The sequence below is a fragment of the Siphateles boraxobius genome, unplaced genomic scaffold (genome assembly GCF_051911475.1).
Source record: "Siphateles boraxobius isolate OS27281-9 unplaced genomic scaffold, OSU_SipBor_1 19, whole genome shotgun sequence".
In the NCBI taxonomy this organism is placed as follows: Eukaryota; Metazoa; Chordata; class Actinopteri; order Cypriniformes; family Leuciscidae; genus Siphateles; species Siphateles boraxobius.
Genome location: NW_027508799.1, coordinates 29,839,872 through 29,862,640, shown reverse-complemented (window position 1 = coordinate 29,862,640; position 22,769 = coordinate 29,839,872). Strand labels below are relative to the sequence as shown.

General features: G+C 38.4%; 3 protein-coding genes across 11 annotated transcripts in view; 1 reads left to right on the top strand and 2 right to left on the bottom strand.

Annotated features, from left to right (window-relative positions):
* Positions 1-10,438, bottom strand: part of shank3b (SH3 and multiple ankyrin repeat domains 3b) — a 31,502-nt gene extending 21,064 nt beyond the window's left edge. For 2 of the 8 annotated variants that reach the window (XM_077234918.1, XM_077234914.1), the window contains exons 1-5: positions 10,176-10,419; positions 4,245-4,510; positions 1,907-2,110; positions 1,720-1,791; positions 371-479 (exon numbers count right to left, since the gene is read on the bottom strand). In XM_077234918.1, the coding sequence (XP_077091033.1) occupies positions 371-479; positions 1,720-1,791; positions 1,907-2,110; positions 4,245-4,442 (583 nt within the window). In that variant the 5' untranslated portion in view covers positions 4,443-4,510; positions 10,176-10,419. Of the gene's footprint in view, positions 1-370; positions 480-1,719; positions 1,792-1,906; positions 2,111-4,244; positions 4,511-6,884; positions 7,026-9,326; positions 10,061-10,175 lie in introns of those variants that run through there. The other 6 variants (XM_077234917.1, XM_077234913.1, XM_077234919.1 and 3 more) reach the window with 5 other exon arrangements.
* A 799-nt stretch (positions 10,439-11,237) lies between these two features.
* On the bottom strand, positions 11,238-14,973 carry cdnf (cerebral dopamine neurotrophic factor). The gene is made up of 4 exons (XM_077234922.1): positions 14,785-14,973; positions 14,062-14,189; positions 13,799-13,940; positions 11,238-11,713 (listed from the first exon to the last, which is right to left on the bottom strand). The coding sequence occupies exons 1-4, from the start codon at positions 14,870-14,872 to the stop codon at positions 11,523-11,525; spliced, it is 549 nt and encodes a 182-aa protein (XP_077091037.1). The 5' UTR covers positions 14,873-14,973; the 3' UTR covers positions 11,238-11,522.
* Positions 14,974-15,060: 87 nt separating this feature from the next.
* On the top strand, positions 15,061-22,443 carry hspa14 (heat shock protein 14). Of its 2 annotated transcripts, none has more exons than XR_013205378.1 (14): positions 15,061-15,174; positions 15,362-15,442; positions 16,061-16,143; positions 16,306-16,354; positions 17,329-17,434; positions 17,515-17,605; positions 17,743-17,847; positions 17,924-18,085; positions 18,981-19,136; positions 19,227-19,329; positions 19,680-19,895; positions 19,970-20,119; positions 20,265-20,650; positions 21,131-22,443. XR_013205378.1 is itself a non-coding variant. In XM_077234921.1 (14 exons), exons 1-14 carry the CDS (start codon positions 15,118-15,120, stop codon positions 21,682-21,684), a joined length of 1,518 nt encoding a protein of 505 aa, XP_077091036.1. In that variant the 5' UTR covers positions 15,061-15,117; the 3' UTR covers positions 21,685-22,443. The 2 variants fall into 2 exon arrangements, 1 of the variants encoding a protein (XP_077091036.1); XM_077234921.1 differs by having other exon boundaries at positions 20,265-20,332; positions 21,594-22,443.
* Positions 22,444-22,769: the final 326 nt, after the last annotated feature.

The window sequence follows — 22,769 nt, the reverse complement described above, 5'->3', positions numbered from 1 at the left end:
CTCTGTTTTTTCTTTTGATATATTGCATGTTCAGATTTTCATGCGACAAAATATTCTGGGGAAAAATATTCTACGCTGACGGGGAAAAGGTTAAGAACCAAAAGCTGCCTAAACGTATATAAAAAGGAGGTTATGTGACTTGTGAAGTCATGCAATAGCTTTATGTGCAGAACAGACCAAAATTTTAAACTATTGTTCAATGAGAATCTTCTCATTCCTGCCAAGACTCTCAAATGGCACTTCTCCAATGTTCAAAACGGCAGCTTTTTAGATGCATTGCACCACGTTTGAAGGCAGGTTCGGGAAGTGATGTGAAATATACTCAAACTTGCACATGGAGAATTTATTTTTAAAAATATAATAAAATCACCTCCGCTCTCAGTATCATGAAAATTGGGGTCCAGCCCTTTCTCCAGGAACCTGCAGACCTTCTCCACACACCTCTGTTGTATATACTCCATAAACTTCTTTAAATTGGCCTGGCAACAATGGAAAATAGTCTTAGATTACTAACCAGTCAACAATGTTTTGAGTAACTCAAGGTCTTTAATGGAAAGCAGTTTTTATATGAAATATCGAATAAAATACAAGTGATCAACATACTACATTCACAATGCAAAGCTGCCTTAAGCATTACTAAGATGTATGATGCAAAAATAAAAAATGAATGGAAGTTGCTCATTACAAATGCATAAAGATTAGCCAATCATAACAGATAGCTCATTCACATATCTTAAAGATGTAGTAGCAAAATAGTCTGTACAATTCTAGTCAGAAAACAGTAATGTAAAATTAAATTCAGTTTTTCCTGCAAGAAACCTTGACAAACACAAGTGGGCTAAAAAAAAATAATGCAGTCAAACTGTAGGTTATTGCCCTTTTAAAGGTGCTGTAAGCAATTCAAATTTGTTTGCTAACTTCTGCCATTTTACTAACTTGAACCACATGTCCTCTTTCCCAAACCCATGCTTTAAAGACATGTCAGCAAACCTGAATTCACAGACAAAGAGTGTTTTAGCTAGTTTTTTTGATTTGGCTAAAAAAAGAAGCATTGACTCTACTTGGAGTTGAGTCTAGAACTGTCACAGAAACACATGCTATTTTTTAGGACTAAAAACAATAGCTTACAGCTTGTTCCAGATAACGATTTTTAATGGAAAATATCCGTTTTTTTAACAATAGAATTATTTATAAATATACACTATCGTACAAACGTTTGGGGATGGTAAGATTTTTAAAAATGTTTTTAAAAGAAGTCTCTTATGCAAACCAAGGCTGCATTTATTTGATGAAAAATACAGTAAACACAGTAATACCATGAAACTGTTATTTTTAATCACAATGATGTTCTCCATTTCAAAATGTAATTTATTCCTGTGATCAAAGCTGAATTTTCAGCATCATTAGTCCAGTTTTCAGTGTCACATGATCCTTCAGAAATCAGTCTAATATGCTGATTTGCTGCTCAAGAAACATTTCTTCTTCTTCTTCTTCTTATCATTATTATGTTATTGATGTTGAACATAGTTGTGCTGCTTTTTTCATGATTCTTTGAATAAAAAAGTTCAAATGAATAGAACTTATTTGAAATTGAGAACTTTTGTAACATTAATGTCTTTACTGTTACTTTTGACCAATTTAATGCATCCTTGCTGAATATAAGTATTCTTACCAACAACAAACATTTTAACGGTAGTGTACATGCATGTTAGACGTTACCTTGGTATGTAGTTTGGCCAGTTGCTTGTCATCTACATGGCTCTGAGTGTAAACACGCCTCTTGTAACGGAACTGAAGTCACACAAATGAATTGACAGGTAAATGATAATAACAGCAACCTGAGCCAATAATATCATTAGTCAGAGATCTAAAGCATCGTGGGATGCCGAAGGGGGAGTATGTGCACCTCTAGGTATGGTACAGGTGTGATCGTAGGGAGAGGATACTCCCTGAGCAATCTCTCCTCATCGAGGAACTTTCCGGCGCGCCCATTAAAGGCAGGGAGGTAGAGGCCATAGTTAAGCACGTCGGTCAGGCTTTGTGTCAGAGTGACCAGAACTCGCTGCTTACAAACCCACACTGGAGCCTCAAGGTCCAATCGCAGGCATTTCTAGAAACAAACATACACGCGTTACAAATCCCTACATGACCAAGAAGTATTTTTGCTTTTATTTTGAGACTTTTGCATATTTTAGTATACAGATTGACAGAAAATCAGCTAAGGTGATATTTATCAGGATTTGTTGCATGTTGGACTCGAACCTGCATCAACCATATGAGCACCAAGGCTTAAACACCCTGTTTACACCTGGTATCAAGATGTGTTTTGGTCGATTGGATCACAAGTAGATGTGGGAGACATGTTCCCGTTTACACCTGGTGTTTTAATCTGTCTATTTTGTCCACTTTCAAACACTTCTGTCCTGATTTCTTCGAAAGGGAGGGTCTTTGGCCGCGTATATGTATTTCTATCTGATGGGTGAAATAAGCTCACGCAATTTACATATGAGCACGACCGGAGACAACCGACTTTTTTTGCTCTGACAGCCGCAACACCACAACAATTTAGCTTGGTATGTTTTTTTATCTTCAAACCAAACTTGGGTCTCCAGCCATCAAAGTTTATATCCCTTCTGGCCAGTGTGCTTCCCATAATGTTGTATACTTCGGTTGTCCACGTCGTCCACCAACACTGTCGCATGCAGCCCAATTTTTGTGTCCACGTGGGCGGTTCGCGTACAATAGCGCATGTGCGAGTGACTTGAGCGCTTGAAAACAAAGTACACTAGACAGTGCGCATCTGCCAAACGCGTCTTTCCGGTCTCAGGTCAGGTCAGCAGGTGCTGTTTAAAACTGTTTTAAACTCTGTTTACTCCTGAATTTAGCGTTGTCCACTTGTAATTCGATCGACCAAAATGCATCTTAATACCAGGTGTAAATAGGGCCAAAGACTCGAAAGACTAGACCAGTTATTTTTAATTATTCATGTTCAATTTGCCATCAAGTGTCCTTAAATGCCACAAGATTCACTACAGCAAATAGTTTGTATTAAAAAAAAACATGATTGTCTGTCCATTAAATCATTTCTCTAAATGCACCAGGCGTTAGACTTCACTTAAGATCGTTTTTATAGATCAAGGCCTGTGCTATTTGATCACAAATATTTATCTATCATCCATCAATACGGATGTGCACATGACAACTCATGAAATCTTTTTACATAAATAAGCCGTTTGTAACATTTGCACTGCAAAAATGACACAGTTTAATGTTTTATGTTTGAAGGTTTCTATAATGTGAAACGCAGAGGACCAAAAGTAAAGACTTTCTGACCATAATTATATTAATAATAATTTGTTATATTTATATAGCTCTTTTCTCTGCACTCAAAGCGCTTTATATATGGAAGGGTAAATCTTGCCATATCAGCCATATTGCGCCAGAAGGGCCACCACAGCCCAGTTACTGGTGGAGAGGAGACCGTGATGAAGCCAATCAGTATGGGAATGATTAGGAGGCCATGATGGACAGAGGCCAATGGGCAGGCCAGGATGTCGGGACGGGGTTACACCCCTAATCTTTTTCAAAGGACATCCTGGGATTTTAATGACCACAGAGAGTCAGGACCTTGAATCTCTGGGGACTGTATAGTTTCCCCATCACTACACTGGGTTGTTAGGACCCATAACACAGGTTGAGCAGCACCTCCTGCTGGCCTCACTAACACCTGGTTTAACCTGACCAGGTTTAACCCTGCTTAGCTTCAGTGGGCAACCATTCTTGAGCTACAGGGTGATGGCTGTGCAAATTACAAAACGCAACTTTAAAGTAAGTTACCGTTTCTTTCCCAGCAGGGAGTTACGCTGGATGCTGCAAAGGCTCTCAGAAAGAGGAGCAAGGTATTATGTGTTTGGCAGGATTATGTAAACATGTTCTACATAACATCATTTAGAAGTGCAAATTTATTCAGGAAATAAACTGGGGTGAAAAGTCCACTTTTGGACTGCACTGCACATGCAATCGCCATCTTGCAGCAAACACGACTGTAGATGCTTGCACAGAAACACGCGTGCATGTAGACGACATGCTGTAAGCCTCTGTCACACACCCCTCACTCCCACGCAGAGTCAACAACTCAGTCTGTACCAATCACTGCCACTCTCTACTTCTGTGCTGCAGTGCAGCCATTTCAAAGACAAGAATGAGCCTGCATATGCATATGTGTGTGAGAGCACAGTACTCACCGTTTGCTGCAAATCAGGGATTCCGATGCGGATGACAGCTGCGCCTCCATGGAGATCCTCCATAGGGTCGGAGGTAGATTGACTCCCAGGAGAGGCCCAATTGCTGTCATCTCCGTGGTTGCCGTTGGTAGGGGCGTGTTGCTGCCGCGGCCGGTCGAGAGCCTCATGTTTGCCGTCGGCAGGTGGACTGATAGGCATGCTCCGGGAGAGTGTGTGTGTGTGTGAGTGTGTGTGTGCGTTCTGCTCAACACGCCGGCCTCACAACCCTACAACACAACATACACCTGCATTTTCAGTCAAACTCATTCTAATGCACTGGTTTATGTTGACTGATATTTGATGTATCTGTATACTATAGGAAGAATGTACGCAGAGCTGTTTTATAATAGGCACACCCAAGCATTTGTGGCTAATAATGTCAAAGTGTGACAGGTACAGTAATGACGTCTTTACGTAAGCATGGAGATGACATTTTACCACAAATCACAAATCAAGATAAAATGATGGGATGAGAGAGTTTGAAAGAGAGAGTGAGAAGAGAGAGAGAGAAAGAGATAGGGACTCCATTGGTTGTGAGTGGTTGCCATGGACACTGTGAAGCAGATCCACTTGGGAATAATGGAAATTGAGGGAACCCTGCATCCCAAGTTACCATGGCAACTCAGCACTTTGCTTGTTCTGGTGTGCTACCACTTCCTCTTTAGAGACAGCTGTGCAAAATCTCACACACTCACCGCCGTCTCTCCTTCTACAGCATCACAAGCAACAAGCCAACTCTTGACACCTATTTGAATTACTTAACCCTCTGAGGCATGATGATGTCCACTTCAAAATGTCATTTTAAACCATTCAGGGTGTGTGTTGCATCCAAACCATCTTAAGTGATTACTTTTGACCTTCTCCCATAATTCTATATGTCTGTCTTGTTTATGATGTGAATTTTATAGGGCTGGATATTGAGACACATTATGATTTAATTCGGTTCAGTATAGATTCATTTGGATATGTATCTGGTACAATACATGACAAATTTTCTAAAGGAAAAAAATCCCAAATAATGCATTAAACTACATAGGGAGTCAGTTGTTACTACATTACAATAGGCAATATTACAGCTGAAGGTTAAAATTAACTGATTTGTATATAAACATTTACTTACACACAAGGAAGTTTTTATAATATAAAAGTTATAATACTAACTTTATAATTACATAATTATGTTTCTTCGTTTTTTGAAATATAAACATTTAAATGGGAGCTGTCATAAAAACTTGACAGATTTATTCAAACATAAATTCATTAAATACTGTAAAAATATCATTAATATGTAATATGGTGCCTATATTTAGCAAAAAGCTCCGATCTAGAGTTAATTTTCAGAGTTTATGGTCATTGAATGGGTTTTCTATGGTAAATTTAGGTTGTTCTCAGGCTGTATTGACATCTTTGATCGGTTCACATGCGCTTTGCTTGATCTGAGACGTTACAGCGATCTGTCACGCCACATGAAAGAGCACCAAAACGGTATTTATTGTTTGAATTTGAAATCTGAGACTTTGTTTCATAATCAGATTATCTCAAAAGTAACAAAGCACAACGCTTATTGAGATTTTTCTGTTCCTTCATCTACTGAAAACAGCATAATGACTAAAAGATGATTCTTTTTTGATTTATATATATTTAGATATATACTTAAATACTTAAAAGGAACATAGCGGAAAGTTTGCGGAAAGTTTGAATTGAAAGATGTCAGAACTCTCTCAGAACACCATTTTGATTAATTGAAAACATTAGGAATGATAATATATTATTGTTTTGAAGTAAAAAGATGCATTTTGAATGCATCAGAGGGTTAAATGCTTCGTACATTCTCACAGAGAAATATGCCATATCACACACTCATTCTTTTACCATACTATTATCACAGCCGGCCACATGTAGCCGTCCACCTACTCATTCATTCCAATGCAATCACACACAAGCTAAAACATTTCAGACACTCTTGACTATTGTCCACAGAGACAGACGGGAAGTCCTCTATTATGTAACAGACATTGTCACAGATAACATGAAATGGAAAATGCCTGTAAAGAGTAAGTATAATCTGCATCTGTACTATATGACAAGCAGAATCTTACATCTGAGATGGCATGCCATCATTTAATTATTTTAAAGTACTGACATATCAAGAGGTACACAATCACCAAGAACAACTTAATCAACATGAAATAATACAGAGATTATTTTAGGCAAAAGTAGTAACCAGATGTGTATTTTCTAAATAAATTGTAAACATGTACAAATATTCCCGAGTTCTCAAGTGGTTTCTAGGAAGTTGTTAAGTGGTTGTTAGGGTGTACTGGGTTATTGGTCACTGGCTCAAGCAGTACCCACCCATAAGGCAAGATATTCTGGCAAGTTCCCTCCTTCAGTGTAAACATTTTATCATCTGGCAGGCAAAATCATAAATCTGATCACCTATAGTGCAAAACAGACAAGTCTCATGCCAAAGATTAGTATCTAGGTTAAGGAGTTTGTTCAAATTCCTAACTGTAAGTATACTAATACTCATACTTGCTATAGCAAACACCACTAATAAGCTAGAAATATTGAATAACAATGAAACAAGGAGGAGTTCACCTTTGACCTGCACTTCCCATGTGAGGCTTCCCGTACGATCAAACTTTTCTGAGCTTTTCGTCCTTATTCCAATGGTTTTCTGCCAGTATTCCACAATGCCTTACTTTGTGTTTGTAATATAGCAGGGCCGAACGTCCCGGCACTCCCTCGGAGGTCTGAGATTTCAGGACACTTTAAGCCCAACCCTGATGCTGAATATTCCCGAGCAGGAAAACCAGCAGGAAAGAGGAAATTACAGCAGGAAGGTCTCCTCCAGACCATCTCAAACCATCTCAACAACCAAAAGCATCACTTGTGGACCTCCACCAATAAGAAGCCAGGGTTCCATTGTCTCAGCCAATCACCAACGTTTCATCTATAAACATCACAGGTGAGGCTACGCTTAAATACATCATTCCGGTAGTAATCAGCACCTCTCTTACTCCTAATGCCACTCAATACAGCCCGTTCAAGTACCTCTGAAAATTTGAAGTGGATAAAATGTAGCAATCAATGTGCTTTGATTGGATAAATAAGAGATTTTATTTATGCATGGTGTTGGATAATGCATTTATCAAAGCACGTTGCGGTCACACCAAAAACTATGCCAGACTGAATGAAGAAGTATAAAAACCTTCATAATCCCATCAATTTTAAATACAGGATCACTGAAACTCCCACATATTCTCACTAACACACACACACCACACAAACATCCAAAGCACCACTATCATTTCTTTAAAGCAACATGGCAATTCCAAAAAACTCCAAAAACTTCCACTGGACTTGTTTTTATCCTAGGCCTTTCTGGCTTTGTAATTTACTTCCCGTGATCTCAGCCCGACTTCCTGGCCTTTTTCCTGGCTGGTTTGGGCCGAGGCTCCTCGGGATGTTTTTGCAGGAAGTATAGGAAAGGCTGCACGCCTCTGATAACTCCGCTCTTTCCTCAGGCGATACAAAAATTCACCTCACACACATGAATGTGGAACAGAAATAAAGACTACCGACACCCACACTCCTTCCTACAAATCTCTCACACACACGCTGTTACAGAACAGTAACGTTTCTATTTCCACCGCACACTAGGAGGGCCTCTGTAACACAATCACAAAAATGTATGATATAGCACTAATACTGTAGTTTTTTGCGTATAGTTATTTAATGCTGAATATATCAATATTTGAAATCACATATGAAGGTGTTGTGATAGATGACTGCTGCAAAAAGTCCTGATAGATTTCATTTCCTTTTGATTTCATCAGATCAAACCGAAATCACACGAGTGTGCTCCTTCTCTGTTACGTAAGACACACCTTCACGCCTGGATCTGTGGGTAAGAACTTGACTGAAGTTATAAGGCTGCAGACTTCTTATAATGATCCTTAGAGATCTCCCCCTGAAACACACTAAATGCACCAATTTGGTGGTTTTGTGTAGCTTGACAAATAACGTATATGATCTTGAGTGAGAAAATTAAAATGTATTTGGCTTGTCCTCCTTTTGCTTTAAGAACAAAAATGATGATCATGTTCTTCAGCTTGATTTGAGATGATCCAAATAGCATCTTGAGCTTTAATGGAAGAGCATGTGACCATCTGAGAGTCACATGATCAGTCACAAATTTAACTTATTTGATTAGTGGTTGACAGTGCAGAAATCAATGCAACCAGTGCAAAAGTATAGTATAGTATAGTTTTATTTAATGTCAGCATCTGAGGCTATCTTCATGGCAAAAACTGAATTACAAAAATACAAAGTTACATAAATACAACAAAATACAGCAGTTAATATTATACAAGATTTTTTTAACATTAACATGTGAAAAAAATTCTAAAACCTTTTTAAAATCTAACTAAACAAGTCTTTAAGTGAGCTTACTTCATAAAAATGTTTTCTACTTGCATTAAAAGTGGAACAGTCTAATAATATGTTTATTTTATATGTTATGTAAAATATGTAGTCAGTTATTATACATCATAAGAAACTGCAGCTATATCATAAAAACGGTCTAAAAATGTTAATGCAAGATGCTGAAAAACAGATTTCATGCCAACTACTTATTTCATAAATATCTAATACACTTAGACTTTGGTTGAGATCTTACTGACCATCTGAGAGGTCAGAGAAATGAATGCAATTGAATGCAACAAAGTTATGTTTCTAAGTTTTAAATACTTGATCTAACATGCATTCTTCATATGCAAGTCCTTTAATTCAGGCTTGTACTCTCCCCTATAAAAAAATTCTCCAAAATGCAAAACTTCTGCATAGAGCAACTACACACTCAGTTTCTCCAGCATTCATTGTTGCACACGCAAACACGCACAAATCCCCTCTCTCTCACTCATCTTCCCCACATGGTTTCCTCCCTCTTTTGGGGATCCAGGGACAGTATGATCATCCAAAGAGCGCTGTGAGCAATAATGATGTGTGTGTGTGTGTGTGTGCGCGTGGGCGTCTCACCTCATCGCCGTCTCTGTTCAGAGCCTCTGTGCATCTCCATATCTCAGTGTGAGAATTCACATGCTAAGAGCTGTCACTGCATCCCAGTACCACTGCACCTCTCCAAGTCCTTGCTCATCACTATGGCAACCAGAAAAATGGTTCACCAGGAAACTTTGCCTGCTTTTAAAGGGCCAAAGCATAAATCTGGTGCGAGCATCCTCCCGCATCTCCTGATGGGTGTGCAAAACACTCAAGGCGCGTTTCGTGGACGTGCACCGAGCGCCACACAGATGTTTAAAGAGAGGGGAGATTGAGAAGGGGAGAATAGGAGAGAGTAATTTAAGGAGAAGAAATAGACAGTGTGATGGCTTAATGTGTGGGCGTTAGGGCTGAATAGATTGGCCTCAGTCACGACAGAAATTAGGATGTAAGAGAGTGACAGGTAAAGAAGGTAAGAGGGCTGGGGCGATGTCTGTGTATTCTGCAAAATTCAACTCAACGCAAATCAGTTTCCTATCAGCGAGATTAGGCTTTGCCTGAAGAAGACCTATATAGAGTGAGCGCAACACTCATTCACACATCCTCACGCATATACACATACACACACATATACACATACACACACACACACACAGCCACATTTTGCCTGTTAGGAAAAAGTGTTCAGTAATCCCTGTAGTGATGCCCAATGAAAATATCCGCATCGAGCCGCTGTACAGAGGTGCGCTGACAAAATATGACACACAGAGAGCCTGAAAAGACACAAATTAATCTTATCTTTCAACAAACACACACTTAAATTCATTCAAGCAACACCGAGCACGCACACAATTCACCCAAGGATATGCTGGAAATCATCAAACTTACCTAATAAAACCAGGGCACACATTCCACACCATCTCGACTTCCTCTCCGAGGGTCCGTCTCTGGTCTGTGAAAGTGTACAGAAGTGTGCTAATGTGTGTATTTGGAACGTATGAGTGTGAGAAAGAGAAGAGAGGGAGAAAAGAGGAGAGATAGAGGGAAAGGGAAAGAGAGAAATAGAGGGAGAGAGAGGGAAAGAGAGAGAGTGCGGAGGCAGAGAGACTGTTACTGTATGACAGGAATGCTCAGCTCAGCCCACACAGTGCAAGCATGATACACTGACTGTGTGTGTGTGCGCATGAGAGAGAGAGAGTATAGAGAGAGGTTCAGTCTCCCACTTCTTTGCGTGGGCAAGGCCTGAATCTCACTCACGGTCTCTCTCACTTCTCTCTCAACAGCTAATACAGGAGAACAGCAGAACTGGATGGTAAAAAATGGGGATTGTGAATGAGAAAGCCTGGAGGTGGGGAGAGAGGAGAGGAGAAGAGAGAGAAAGAGCCCTGCCGATGGACTCGTGGCTGATTGGTTCTGTTTTATGACATAAAAAGTTTGTCAGCAAAATCCTGTAGCATCAGAAGCCGTGGATGAAAGGTTTTATGGTCGCCATGGCAACACGGCAGATGTAAACATCAGCACAGTTAGGTGGGCGTGCGTGTTTTGTTCCGTGTGTATGCACAAAAAGTCACAACAATACGATCCTTACAAGAGGTCATACGCATGCTTGTATCTACAAATTTGATACAGACTGACACTGAATTGAATAAAGAAAGTGACACACACACACACAGGTTAATGTAACAAAAATCAGGTCCAATGTCCAGGTCACATTTCACCCCAAAATAGAAAATAATTATGTTTTGCATACAATTTTTTGTTTTTTCCTCTCACCGATATTAAGCACAATTCTCCCCCTCAAATTGTCAGTAATGTAATGTGTCCAGATGTTTTATGTCCTCATAATAATTTTGAATTTTTGACACAAGCTCTCGTCCCTTTCAACTGAAATGGTTGGACAAGAAAAACAGCCAGTATCTCTGCGGGTCTACTCTTAATCACTGAAACTAATAAAGCTTAATAATTTATTCTGAGTATGCCGGAGAAAAATGCTTACAGTGGTACAGGAGAATGAGACACCGGGGAAGTAGCACATCTTGCACATGGCAACTCATAACTAATATTATGAAAAGCATTATAAGTTAGGAGTCTCAGAGCAATATCATAAGTGTCCCTGAGCACAGCGGCACGTGCAGCCCCTCCCATCACTGCTGTGTGTCCCCAGCATGAAGCTGCACGAGGAGGCCCTCTCATCAGAGCTCTGTCTCCCCAGCACGGAGCTGCACGAGGAGGCCCTCAGAACTCTTCCGTGTGTGTTCTGCGCTGCGTTGTGCTGTGTTTGGGAGCCACCTCCTGGATGAGATCGATAAATTCACTCTTCTCTAGACAGGCTCTGCACTCCTCCCCCCACGAGGCCAAGACTCTCTTCAGATCCAACACTCGCATTTTAGACAAAGCGTCCCTGCTCCAGTCAAGAACTGGACGGTCTGTTTCAGAGGAACAAGAAATGTCCATTTTAAAAACTTTGTGACAAATATTTCCTAAATATTCCAAACTCTAATGCAATTAAAGGGATAGTTCACCCAAAAACTGTAATTCTGTCATAATTTACTCACACCCTCATGTTGTTTAAAACCCTTAAGACTTTCGTTCATCTTTGTAACACAAATGAGGATCTTTTTGATGAAATCCGAGAGCTTTCTGTCTCTCTATTGACAGCTACACAACTGACATTTTGATGCTTGAAAAAGTTCATAAAGTGATCGTTAGACTAATCCATATGAATTGGGAGGTTTAGTAAAAATTTTCTGAAGAGACTCGATCGCTTTATATGATGAACAGATTTAATTTAGGCTTTTATTCACATATAAACATTGATCAGCAAACATAAACCTGCTCGACAGCATGAGAACAAACCTCATTGGTTCTTGCTGAAGCTCAAACGTACTGCGTAACACGAGAATGAACCTCATTGGTTCTCGCACGTCAAGTGAAAATGCTTAAGCTTTCATTTACCACAACTGATGTGTGCGTTGATGAATGTTTATGTGAATAAAAGATTAAATACAATCTGTTCATCATATAAAGTGATTGAGTCTCTTCAGAAAATTTTGACCAAACCACTCATTTTCCTATGGATTAGTTTTATGATCTCTTTATGAAATTTTTGAAGCTTGAAGTGGTAGTTGCGTGGCTGTCAGTGGAAGGACAGAAATCTCCCAGATTTCATCAAAAAGATCTTCATTTGCGTTCTGAAGATGAACGAAAGTCTTACGGGTTTGGAACGACATGAGGCTCAGTAATTAATGAGAGTATTTTCATTTTTTGGGTAAACTTTCCCTTTAAAGTCACCATGAAAACAAAATTGACATTTTTTTTTATGGAACATTGCAGTATTTATTATGAATTATATATCTGTGCTCAAAATAACTTCCCATCCCTCATGCAGAGACATCTCTTCTCTTCTCTGATGACGTGTTTACTGGCGCGAGGGCGGGTCAACCTGTCACTCACATGACATCACAACAATCAGTGCTATAAGTGGGCCGCGCCAAGTACCGCCACTTCCAAATATAGCTCTTGAGCGTACCGCCACCTCTCCGTGCACCGAGAACGTGCTTTTAGCGTACCGGTACGCTCATTTGCACATCTGTTTTAATCCTTTGGCTGCGCTGCCGCTTTTCAGAGCGCCCTCCACAATGCACGCTTCCTAATTCGTCCCACCGAGAGCAGAGACTACATTACCCATACACCCTTGAGTTTTACAAGTGAAAAGCGCATGCGTCGCTTTTGCCTCTGTCAGTTTCAACCAACGTGGTCCCGAGAGGGGGACATTCTAAAACGCTTAACGTGAAAAACGCTTAACGTGGCTTACTGGCCCCATCTGGCTTACTGGCTTAAGACAGTGATATTGAAAGACCAAACTCGGTACACATCATATTAATAAACCATACTATGTATAAAAAAATCAGATGAGCCCAGAATATGAACGCAACGCGTTTAATTACACATTAAGCGTTTTCCTCCCATAGAAAACCGTTATAAGAAAACGCTTAACGTGGCACTGTAGGCTACTAAGGCAGTGATATTAAAAGCCACGTTAAGCGTTTTCTTATAACGAGTTTCTATGGGAAGAAAATGCTTAACGTGTAATTAAACGCGTTGCATTAATATTTTGTACTCATCTTATTTTTTTATACATAATGGTTTATTAATATGATGGGTATTTTTTCAATACCCTTTTGCACATTTTATTTGTTCAGTAGCTCTTTCTAGCTCAAGCAGATCCATAAACTAATAAAAGGATTTATTATTTTTTATAAGGTCGTCTGTTGACTGCTGTATATAAAAGTCAGCAAAAAAAATTAATTAATAATAATAATAATAGAGTACCGGCACCTCTTTTGGGCCACTTAAAGCACTGACAACAATAGCAAAACCACAACCATCCAACGATCCATCTTACATTTTTCCTGTTTTTCATTTTTTTCTTGTCAAAAAAGGGAATAAAATACTATTGCAACTTCCATTTCATGGCGACTTTATGGATCTTATATGTGAGTACACCCTACCATATCTGAGCTCGCAGATCTGGCCATCCCTGCGTTGAAGTTTTTGGCAGATTTTGTGGACAGGAACATGTGCACTGAGGGGGCGGCTCACCTCACCTGTCACTTTGGCTGCAGCATCACTGGAGGCTCCTAGGTAATAGCACTGAGGTGAAAAGGGAAAGAATTACCTCATGCATTCAATTTATTTCATACCCTAAACATATTCATATGGACCAGCAACCAAAGAAGCATACAAACCAAACTGCTATTTTTTATGTTCTTACTAGTCGATTCTCTTTCCCTGTAGTAGCAGTGCATGCTCTGATCAGACCCTCCTCCACCAGCTCTGGGGAAAGCTCTGTGTGTCTGATCACCAGTGAGTTATAAAGCCGACCCAAAAACTCCTCACATACTGCAAAACAGATACACATATAAATAATAAACAGAGATTCATACTAGAGGGATAAATTCATTTGATATTAGTTATGTAATAACAGATGGTTATAATTCTGCAGAACATAAGCAATCTTTTCTAGTTGTAACTTAAGTGGGTTGCATTATAACACACAAGAAAATCATAGCAGTTAAAATTATTTTTCCATTTCCAATATGATCAATAAGTTATGACAACATATGTTTTACAATGCTTTAACTCATCAAAATAAGTGTTTTTCTTTTTTTGTTTAACAAGATTCAACTCGTTTTTTAAGTCACTTTAATGTAATTTAAGTTAAAATGACTTAAACACCCAAGTTAATTGGACATAAACTTTTTATAGAACTTTTAAATAACTATTTAAATAGAAGGCATAGTGTTACAATAATAGGGGTTGTCAGTCAGTATGCAATCCAAACCAGGACTCACCTCTTAAAGATTGACTTCCTGCAGTAAATATCTTATACTATTCACTATGTCAAAACACTCATGCACTTGTGAAAAATAACCCAGGTGGCTATTTTTAAACTCAGGGATTCATGCGCATTGAAAGCCAAGCCGACCATCCTCACCTTCGCATTCTTCTGCAACAGTAACTGAGAATAAAACAACACATAAAAGCAAAAGTAACGGGGTTGCAAAGGTTCCGGCTAAAGACATGACTCTGTGCGCTTAAAACGCGCCTGTGCGCACTTTTAAGGGAACTTCAATACCCAGCACACAACATCCACCGGCTCCGCTCAGCTGTTTCTAAATCAGGTGCTGCTCTCTTGACGTTCCTGTCGACGTCAGATCAGATTCATTTTGATTGGCTAACATTGGCGCCCGTCATTTGCCGGCGCCCAAAAGTCCATCCCTCCTCATTCGCATAAGATTACCGGCTTCCGGTTGAAATCTTCGGAAGCATGGCTGCCATCGGGGTGCACTTTGGATACACATGTGCCTGTGTTGCGGTATTCAAGGTGAATTTGTTATGAGTATACATTTTAATTAGTAATTAGTTGAATAAACGCAAATATGACGAGAATGAAATAAAATAAATAATAGTCCTTGTTAACAGTGCTGAATAGATGATGGTGTGACATGCACACCACATCAAATAAAAAAATAATAAATAAACTCAAAATAGGTGTAATTGTTTTCATATAGGATGGACGAGCAGATGTTGTGGCCAATGATGCAGGGGACAGAGTCACTCCAGCTGTGGTCGCATACAGAGACACTGAACAGGTAATTTACCAGGATTTCGGGGAATGGAATCATAATCATTATGACTACAGCTCTCTCATCAGCACCAAACACAGAGAGACTTTAATACATGTCAGATTAAGAATTAATAGTGAAATAGAAACTTAAATGTATAACTCCAAAATATATCTTTAGTGTAGTGATAAGTATGACCGACTGCATTTTATTTGTATTGTGTGTATAGTGTTTCATTTGATTACGTTAGTGTTTTATTATTATTATTATATTTAATAAATATAATTTATTATAATATTTATTATATAACACTATAATTCCCTAATGGGATACATTTTTCTAATATAAAATAATATATATGGTCCAGCTGTTTTTTTATTGTTTGTATTTTATTTGATAAAAAAGTGCCCAAAACTTCTATAAATCCTGCCTGACAAGTTTTTATTGTGTTTGATTTGATTTTATTTGTAATATCCATTTCAATATTTTAAAATTTGTTTAAGAAATATTAAAGTGATGTATGATGTCTTGACTCAATTTTATTGTTTGTTTGTTTGTTTGTTAAATTCAAATGTAAATGAATGAAGCAAGGATGCCAGACATGAGCTGGTCTGATGGTTTTGTCTATTTCATTTGTTTTTGTAGATAGTGGGAATCGCCGCTAAACAGGGCCGAATTCGAAATGCCACCAATACGGTTGTCAAAGTTAAGCAGATCCTTGGCAGACGGTATTAATTTTCATATTTACACAAACATGCAATAATGCTGTAGATAAATCAGTGCATAGATTAATTAAGAATATTTTTTCCATCAAAGTAGCAATATCTTAAATAAAAAACATTTATATAAGTAATAATAATATAAATTCACTGGACTTGTGTATTTGACAGCTTTGATGACCCCGATGCTCAGGCACACAAAGAAGAAAGCAAATGCATTGTAAGTACATGCTGTTCTTAAAAGGATAGTTCACCCTAAAATAAAAATTAAGTCATCACTTATTCATCCTGGTGTTGTTCTAATGGCTTATGCCTGTCTTTCTTTTTCAGACCACAAAAGGAAACTTTTATTAAAAATTCATCCATATAATGGCAGTGAATATCAAGCTTTTTGAAAAAAGACACTGAAGCATCACAGAATAGTCTTATGTGCCGTATATTCCAATTGTTCTGGGAGTGTATGATAGGGTTTAGTGAAAAAAAATCTGAACTTTAATGTATTATTTAATGAAAATCCTGACCTTGGCCGTTGGTTGCACGATTGAGCGTTTGTGAGACTATTAGCACCGCAGTTCACTCTGGCTTGCCTAGAAAAAGAATCAACATCCATTTCGACATCAAGATGAATAAAAACTTGACGTGTAATACAACTACTAGAAATCCCAATAAAATATCCATACTTTTTTTTTCACTTTTTTTTTTTTATATCTCCAGACCGAAACTTAGATGACAGATGAGACAGTTGACAGAAGTGAACACGGTAACTTCTAGTTGCGACGGACACAACAGATATATTCACCTCAGAGAAGAAAAAACATGGATTATATTTATATATTTTTTCATCAAATCCTATCATACACTCCCAGAACAGTTGGAATATACGGCATGTGTCACACTGGACCGTTCTGTGATGCCGTTGCGTCTTTTTTTCAAAGCTTGATGCTGGTCGCTATTCATGAACGAGCATGAGCGTGACATTTAAAAAAGAGAATCTCCTTTTGTGGTCTGAAAAAGAAAGACAGGCATACGGCATTAGAAAAACACTAGGTTGAGTAAATAATGATTTGATTTTCATTTACGATCTATTTACTATATCTTTAAATACTGACAGATGGGGAAAAAAACACAACAGTAACCATAAAAAACTGCTCCATTTTCTCATTTAAGAAGTGTGTATTTTCTCACTCATTCCAGGTTGTCAACAAGAATGACCTGCCCAGATATGAAATCGACACGGGCGAGACAACCAAGTATGTGTCGCCTGATGATGTAGCTAAATTGATCTTCCATAAAATGAAAGGTATTGTCTGAATGCTTAATTTCTTTCATAGTCAGCATGTTTAATGTGAACCACTGATAATCGCTTCATGTTCCCTGCAGAGACGGCTCAGTCAGCCTTGGGTTCGGATGTGAAAGATGCTGTCATAACGGTGCCGTTTGAGTTTGGAGAGATGCAGAAGAATGCTCTAAGGTATGTATTTGAAGTGTCTGTAAAACATCTTGCATTGCCAGACGAATGCTAATGAATTCAGATGATGTAACAGGGTTATCTAACACCAGAAGCTGTGTCTGGGGAGAGGATTTATAACAATCAGTGCTGTGTTGTAGGCAAGCTGCAGAAAGCGCCGGGTTCGACGTGCTGAGGCTGATACACGAACCCTCTGCTGCCCTTCTAGCTTATGGCATCGGACAGGACTCATTGTTGGGAAAAAGGTACAGAGTTTGTGCGTCGTCCGTGTTTCTTTGAGCTCCTCAGAAGCCTCATTCTCCTTTCTCTTTTCAAACACAGTCATGTGCTGGTGTACAAACTCGGAGGCACGTCGCTCAGCGTCACCGTCCTGGAGGTGAACAGTGGAATGTACCGTGTCCTCGCGACACAGACCGATCACAGGACGGGGGGAGAGAGCTTCACACATGAGCTCGCACAGCACCTCGCCGCCGAGTTCAAAAAGTCAGTTGAAGTCCAGTGCTTCACAGTTGTTATTTTGTGATTGTTCTTATAATGGAAGTGGTTTTGTTTCACTGGGTACGGTTGCCAAGTAACTTCTTAACTTCTTATATTGGCTGTTTTACACTTTGAAGTGGCTCATCTAGTCAAAATCATATTGTACTAGTTTTTTTTTTTTTTACTCCAGTGTTATATAAAGCAGTGTTTTTTAGTACTGGTGCCAAACTTCTTATTTATGAATCTGCTATTATCATTTTATTTATTTTTTTAAATCAGGTGCATTGAAGAACCTTTTAATGGTAAAGTTTATTTAAAAAGTTTAAATGATTTATTATCAGAAAATAGATGGTAAATATTGAAGAAATATTTAATATTGTAATAAAACTGTATATTATATTAAATATTTATTTCATATTTACTGTTCAAAACTTTGGGATTGGTAAGTATTTGATGACAAATACAGTAAAAACAGTAATATTGTAAAATATTATTACAATTTAAAATAACAATTTTCTATTGTAATATATTTTAAAATGTAATTTATTCCTGTGATCAAAGCTGAATTTTCAGCATCGTTACTCCAGTCTTCAGTGTCACATGATCCTTCAGAAATCATTATAATATACTGATTTGCCGCTTAAGAAACATGTCTTGTTATCTATTTAATGCTGCTTAATATTTTTGTGGAAACCATGAGACATTTTTTCAGGATTCTTTTGATAAATTAAATGCATCCTTGTTGAATAGAAATTAATTTATTTCAAAAAGAAAAAAATCTTACTGACCTCAAAATTCAATGGTAGTGTATAATATTTTTAAAGATAATTTGATGTTTTGATGTTATTTTATTTGATTACATGCATGTCAATCTTGTTTTGTTTGTCATGTGTGTTTCCAGGACTTTTAAACAGGATGTGACAGGAAACCCCAGGGCGATGCTAAAGCTCATGAATGGTGCTGATATGGCCAAGCACACTCTCTCCACCCTGAGTAGTGCCAACTGCTTTGTGGACTCGCTCTATGACGGCATGGATTTTGAGTGTAATGTGTCCAGGTGAGTTGAAGTTATTTTGCAATCAAATCAGTATTACAAAGAAAATGGTACATGTTGCATCGATGCATGTCATATTTGCTTCTGTCCTAGAGCCCGTTTTGAGCTGATATGCTCCAGCCTCTTTACTAAGAGCATTCAGCCAATTAACAGTCTCCTCGAGCAAGTAAACCTGTCCACTTCTGATGTCAACAAGGTAAAACAACTTTTTTAAAGACATGATGCTCTTTTACAGTCTTGATTTTGGGGACTGCTAGAATAGGTTTTCTTGCTTGAATGTGATATATAGAATAACTCCCTTGGGAGGGACTTGTGCGTTGAAACTTAGCAGACCTTTTTCATCCTCAAACAGCAACATTACACACTAAAGAAAGCTGAACATGTAACAAAAAAACATGAGGTCCATATTTCGTGCATGAATTTTTTTTTGTCATTTTAGAGGCAATTCATACAAAATTCCCCGTCCTACCCAGTAGATTATTTGGTGTTTTAAATAGCGAGAATGAAGTATAAATATATTTTAAACCAGTTTGCTTTCTTTCTAAGGTGGTTTTATGCGGAGGATCAGCTCGTATCCCGAAGTTGCAACAGATGATCAGGGATTTGTTCCCAGACGTGGAGCTGATGAACTCCATTCCCCCGGACGAGGTGATTCCGGTCGGTGCTGCCATGCAGGCGGGCATCCTGGTCGGAAAAGACAGCCTGGCACTCGGAGAAGATTCCATCACTGTGGATTGCTGTGCCAGCGACATCACGGTTAAGGTGGGGAACTTCGTTTTATGGTGTTTTAGCACAGGATAGCATATTAATCAGTAGATTGCGTCTTGGTCTTTCAGGAAGTGGATGACTCCGGAGCAGATGTTTTCACAGTTTTGTTTCCATCTGGCACACCTCTCCCTGCCCGCTGTCAGCACACGCTGCAGGGTCCTGGCAGTCTGTCGTCAGTGCGTCTGGAGCTGTACCAGGCACAGAAACCAATCGCACAGGTTGGCTCCCCTTTTAACAGACATTTCAGAACAAACCTAAAATTACCGTAATTTAGATATTCAGCTTGTATTGTGGACTAAACATTTTGGCTGATTTCACTTTAAGCTTATTAACTTTAAATGTGACACTGGTTTATTTTTCTAGATTGTACTTCGAGACCTGGAACCTAAAGAGGAGCTGCATGACTTTGTAACAGTGCTGACAATGAAGAGGTAATGTGATAAATTAATACTTACATTAATACTGGATGAATTGAGAATCACAATTTTAAATTTTTTTAATTCGAGATTTTGATTCTCGCACTATTCTGAACAGACAACTAAACAAAATAATGTGCAATTTATTAGAGGTTCTGACAAAATATAAATTGCTGCAGTCTATTGAAAAAAAGTATTTTAATTATTTATTTTTTTGAATCCGTCTGAAAGAATGATTCAATGACTCGCTCGTAGAGACTTGTTTCATTACTGTATGAATCAGCGTTTTTGAGCAAATCTCTTGAATGATTCAATGACACTCACAGGGTTTCCGCGGGGTCTTAAAAAGTCTAAAAAAAGTCTAAAATTTCAAAATCACAATTTAAGGCCTTAAAAAGTCTTAAATTTGCTGAAGTATTGTGTTCTAGGGCTTAAATAATTTTAAACATGTCTTAAATTTCTTACGTCCATGTAAATCTCATTGAAATGCTCATTGAAAAACATGCAACAGCCAATCAGCTTTGAGCTTTCGTGTTATTGGCGCGAGTCTCTCGGATACCACAGACACACGTAAAACGGATTTTATTCAGTTATGGGGAAGTGCAAGTTTAGCGATACTTGCAAGCCAGTTGCAAACAACGTATTTGAAGCCTACTGCTTCTTATGCAAGAAAGCAATTAAATTGGGAACATTTGGTGTGCTGGTGCTGGAGTCTCATGAAAAAAGTGATAAACATCTAATATTGCTTTTGGATCAGAGCCAACACTAAAAGCGGAGGTGCTCTGGTTTCTCCACATGGTGACTAGACACCAGTCCTACTCTGCGAATGAGGAAATCGGGGAATTGTTTCAAACGATGTTACCGGACTCTGACATCGCTAAATCCTTCAGGTGCGAGAAAGATAAAAACTTTTACTTTTATCCCAACACTTCTGTGATATTTTGAATTATCGTAACAAAAATACATAAAGAGATATACCGAGATATAATTGTGTGGTTGAAAAGAGTAAAGACTGAAGCTGTTTCATGACAACTCTCTGTGGATCCGTGCCAACATCAACGCAGATCTGAATGTTCCGTTGTGATTGTATTTATCAAAGGTTTAATAGAAACGGGTGAATCGTTGTCATTTAGGAATACGATGGCGTGGGTGTTTGAATTGAGATTGCGATCATTTAAAGAGTAATCTATATATTTTCTAGCTTGTGTGTGTACTATAAGTTCAGTAATATCACCCTGTACTACTCAAAGCTCTTTTCCTGATGTGTGTTTTTCAGAGACGGTTCACTGCACGTTACCTGCACAGAGTTGGGAAGCGGCAAATCCGAGGCCATAACCATAGAAACAGCTGCTGCTGCGGCGTCTTAACCTTCAATCACGCTGTCAACATAGTTCCATACAGTAACCTAAACACCTGCATCTCATGCTGTTTGAGGTTTTCTATTTCTCTAGATTCCTCTAGTGATTAACCGAACAAGAACTTGAACATGTTTGCTTCAGTTCAAGAAATAGCTCACCCATAAAGGAAAATTATTTACTTGTTCTCATGTATTTTTCTTTGGAACATGCAAGTAGAATTGTTCTGCAGCTTTTGGTTTACAGCAACCATTCATAGTTTCAAAAGGATGGCCCAGGAAGTATTTTGTCCTGTTCGGGTTTGGAATATGAGGGTAAGTAAATGACAAATTTTCTTGTATGGGTGAGCTGTCCTTTTAAATGAATATCTAGTTTTATAGTTTTTGCTTTTCTTTTTTTTTACCTGCAGTCATTTTGTTCATGCCTGTTGTCTGACCATTAGGTTTACTGTAGTTGTTCTTACCATGTGCCTTTATGTACCTGCATCACACCATTTCATTAGTCATGAGTTTATGTGACAGGCAAAATGATTGGTGGATTTAAGGAAACTTGTGGAGTTTGCTGATACCATTTAAAGCATGCTCAACCTCATCAAACTGAAGAATTTCATGTTGTAGACTGAGAAGCAGGTGGTGTTGTACAGGGAAGAGATGTCTTTGTGTGGCTCACTGATGCTAATCTGGTGCAGTCACAGCGAGCAGGTGCAAAATTATCGTTTAAAAAGCTGTCATCTGTAACTAGTATGCAATAAAGATCACTGAACACAATAAACCCTGAGTTTATTTTCAGTACAGATACTTATTTCATTCATGTCAAGTTGGAATATTTGCAGTTAAATGATTTAAGATTTTAAAAAAACAACCAGAACTTGTAATTCCAAGTTGGAATGTTATGAAAGCTCCAAGCATCTCTTACTTGAGTGCCATTACATTATGTGAAAGTATCTTAAATGAAACATATTTCTGTTTGAGCTCTTTTAATATAACCAGTTACCTAGTGTGCTTTTATTTTTACTCTCATTTGGCACTTAGCAAGTTTTAATTTTATGAAATCTTTGGGTTGCCATCTTATAATTCCGACACAATGTGAACGTTGTT

Excerpts from the sequence above, each read along its gene's own strand:
- hspa14 (XM_077234921.1), top strand. The coding sequence starts at position 15,118 with ATGGCTGCCATCGGGGTGCACTTTGGATACACATGTGCCTGTGTTGCG. Across the intron at positions 15,443-16,060 it reads CATACAGAGACACTGAACAG|ATAGTGGGAATCGCCGCTAA; the intron begins GTAATTTACCAG and ends TTGTTTTTGTAG. Across the intron at positions 19,896-19,969 it reads CCAGCGACATCACGGTTAAG|GAAGTGGATGACTCCGGAGC; the intron begins GTGGGGAACTTC and ends TTGGTCTTTCAG.
- cdnf (XM_077234922.1), bottom strand. The coding sequence starts at position 14,872 with ATGTCTTTAGCCGGAACCTTTGCAACCCCGTTACTTTTGCTTTTATGT. Across the intron at positions 14,190-14,784 it reads TGTTGCAGAAGAATGCGAAG|TATGTGAGGAGTTTTTGGGT; the intron begins GTGAGGATGGTC and ends TCTGTTTTGCAG. Across the intron at positions 13,941-14,061 it reads CAGGGAAAGAGAATCGACTA|TGCTATTACCTAGGAGCCTC; the intron begins GTAAGAACATAA and ends TTTTCACCTCAG.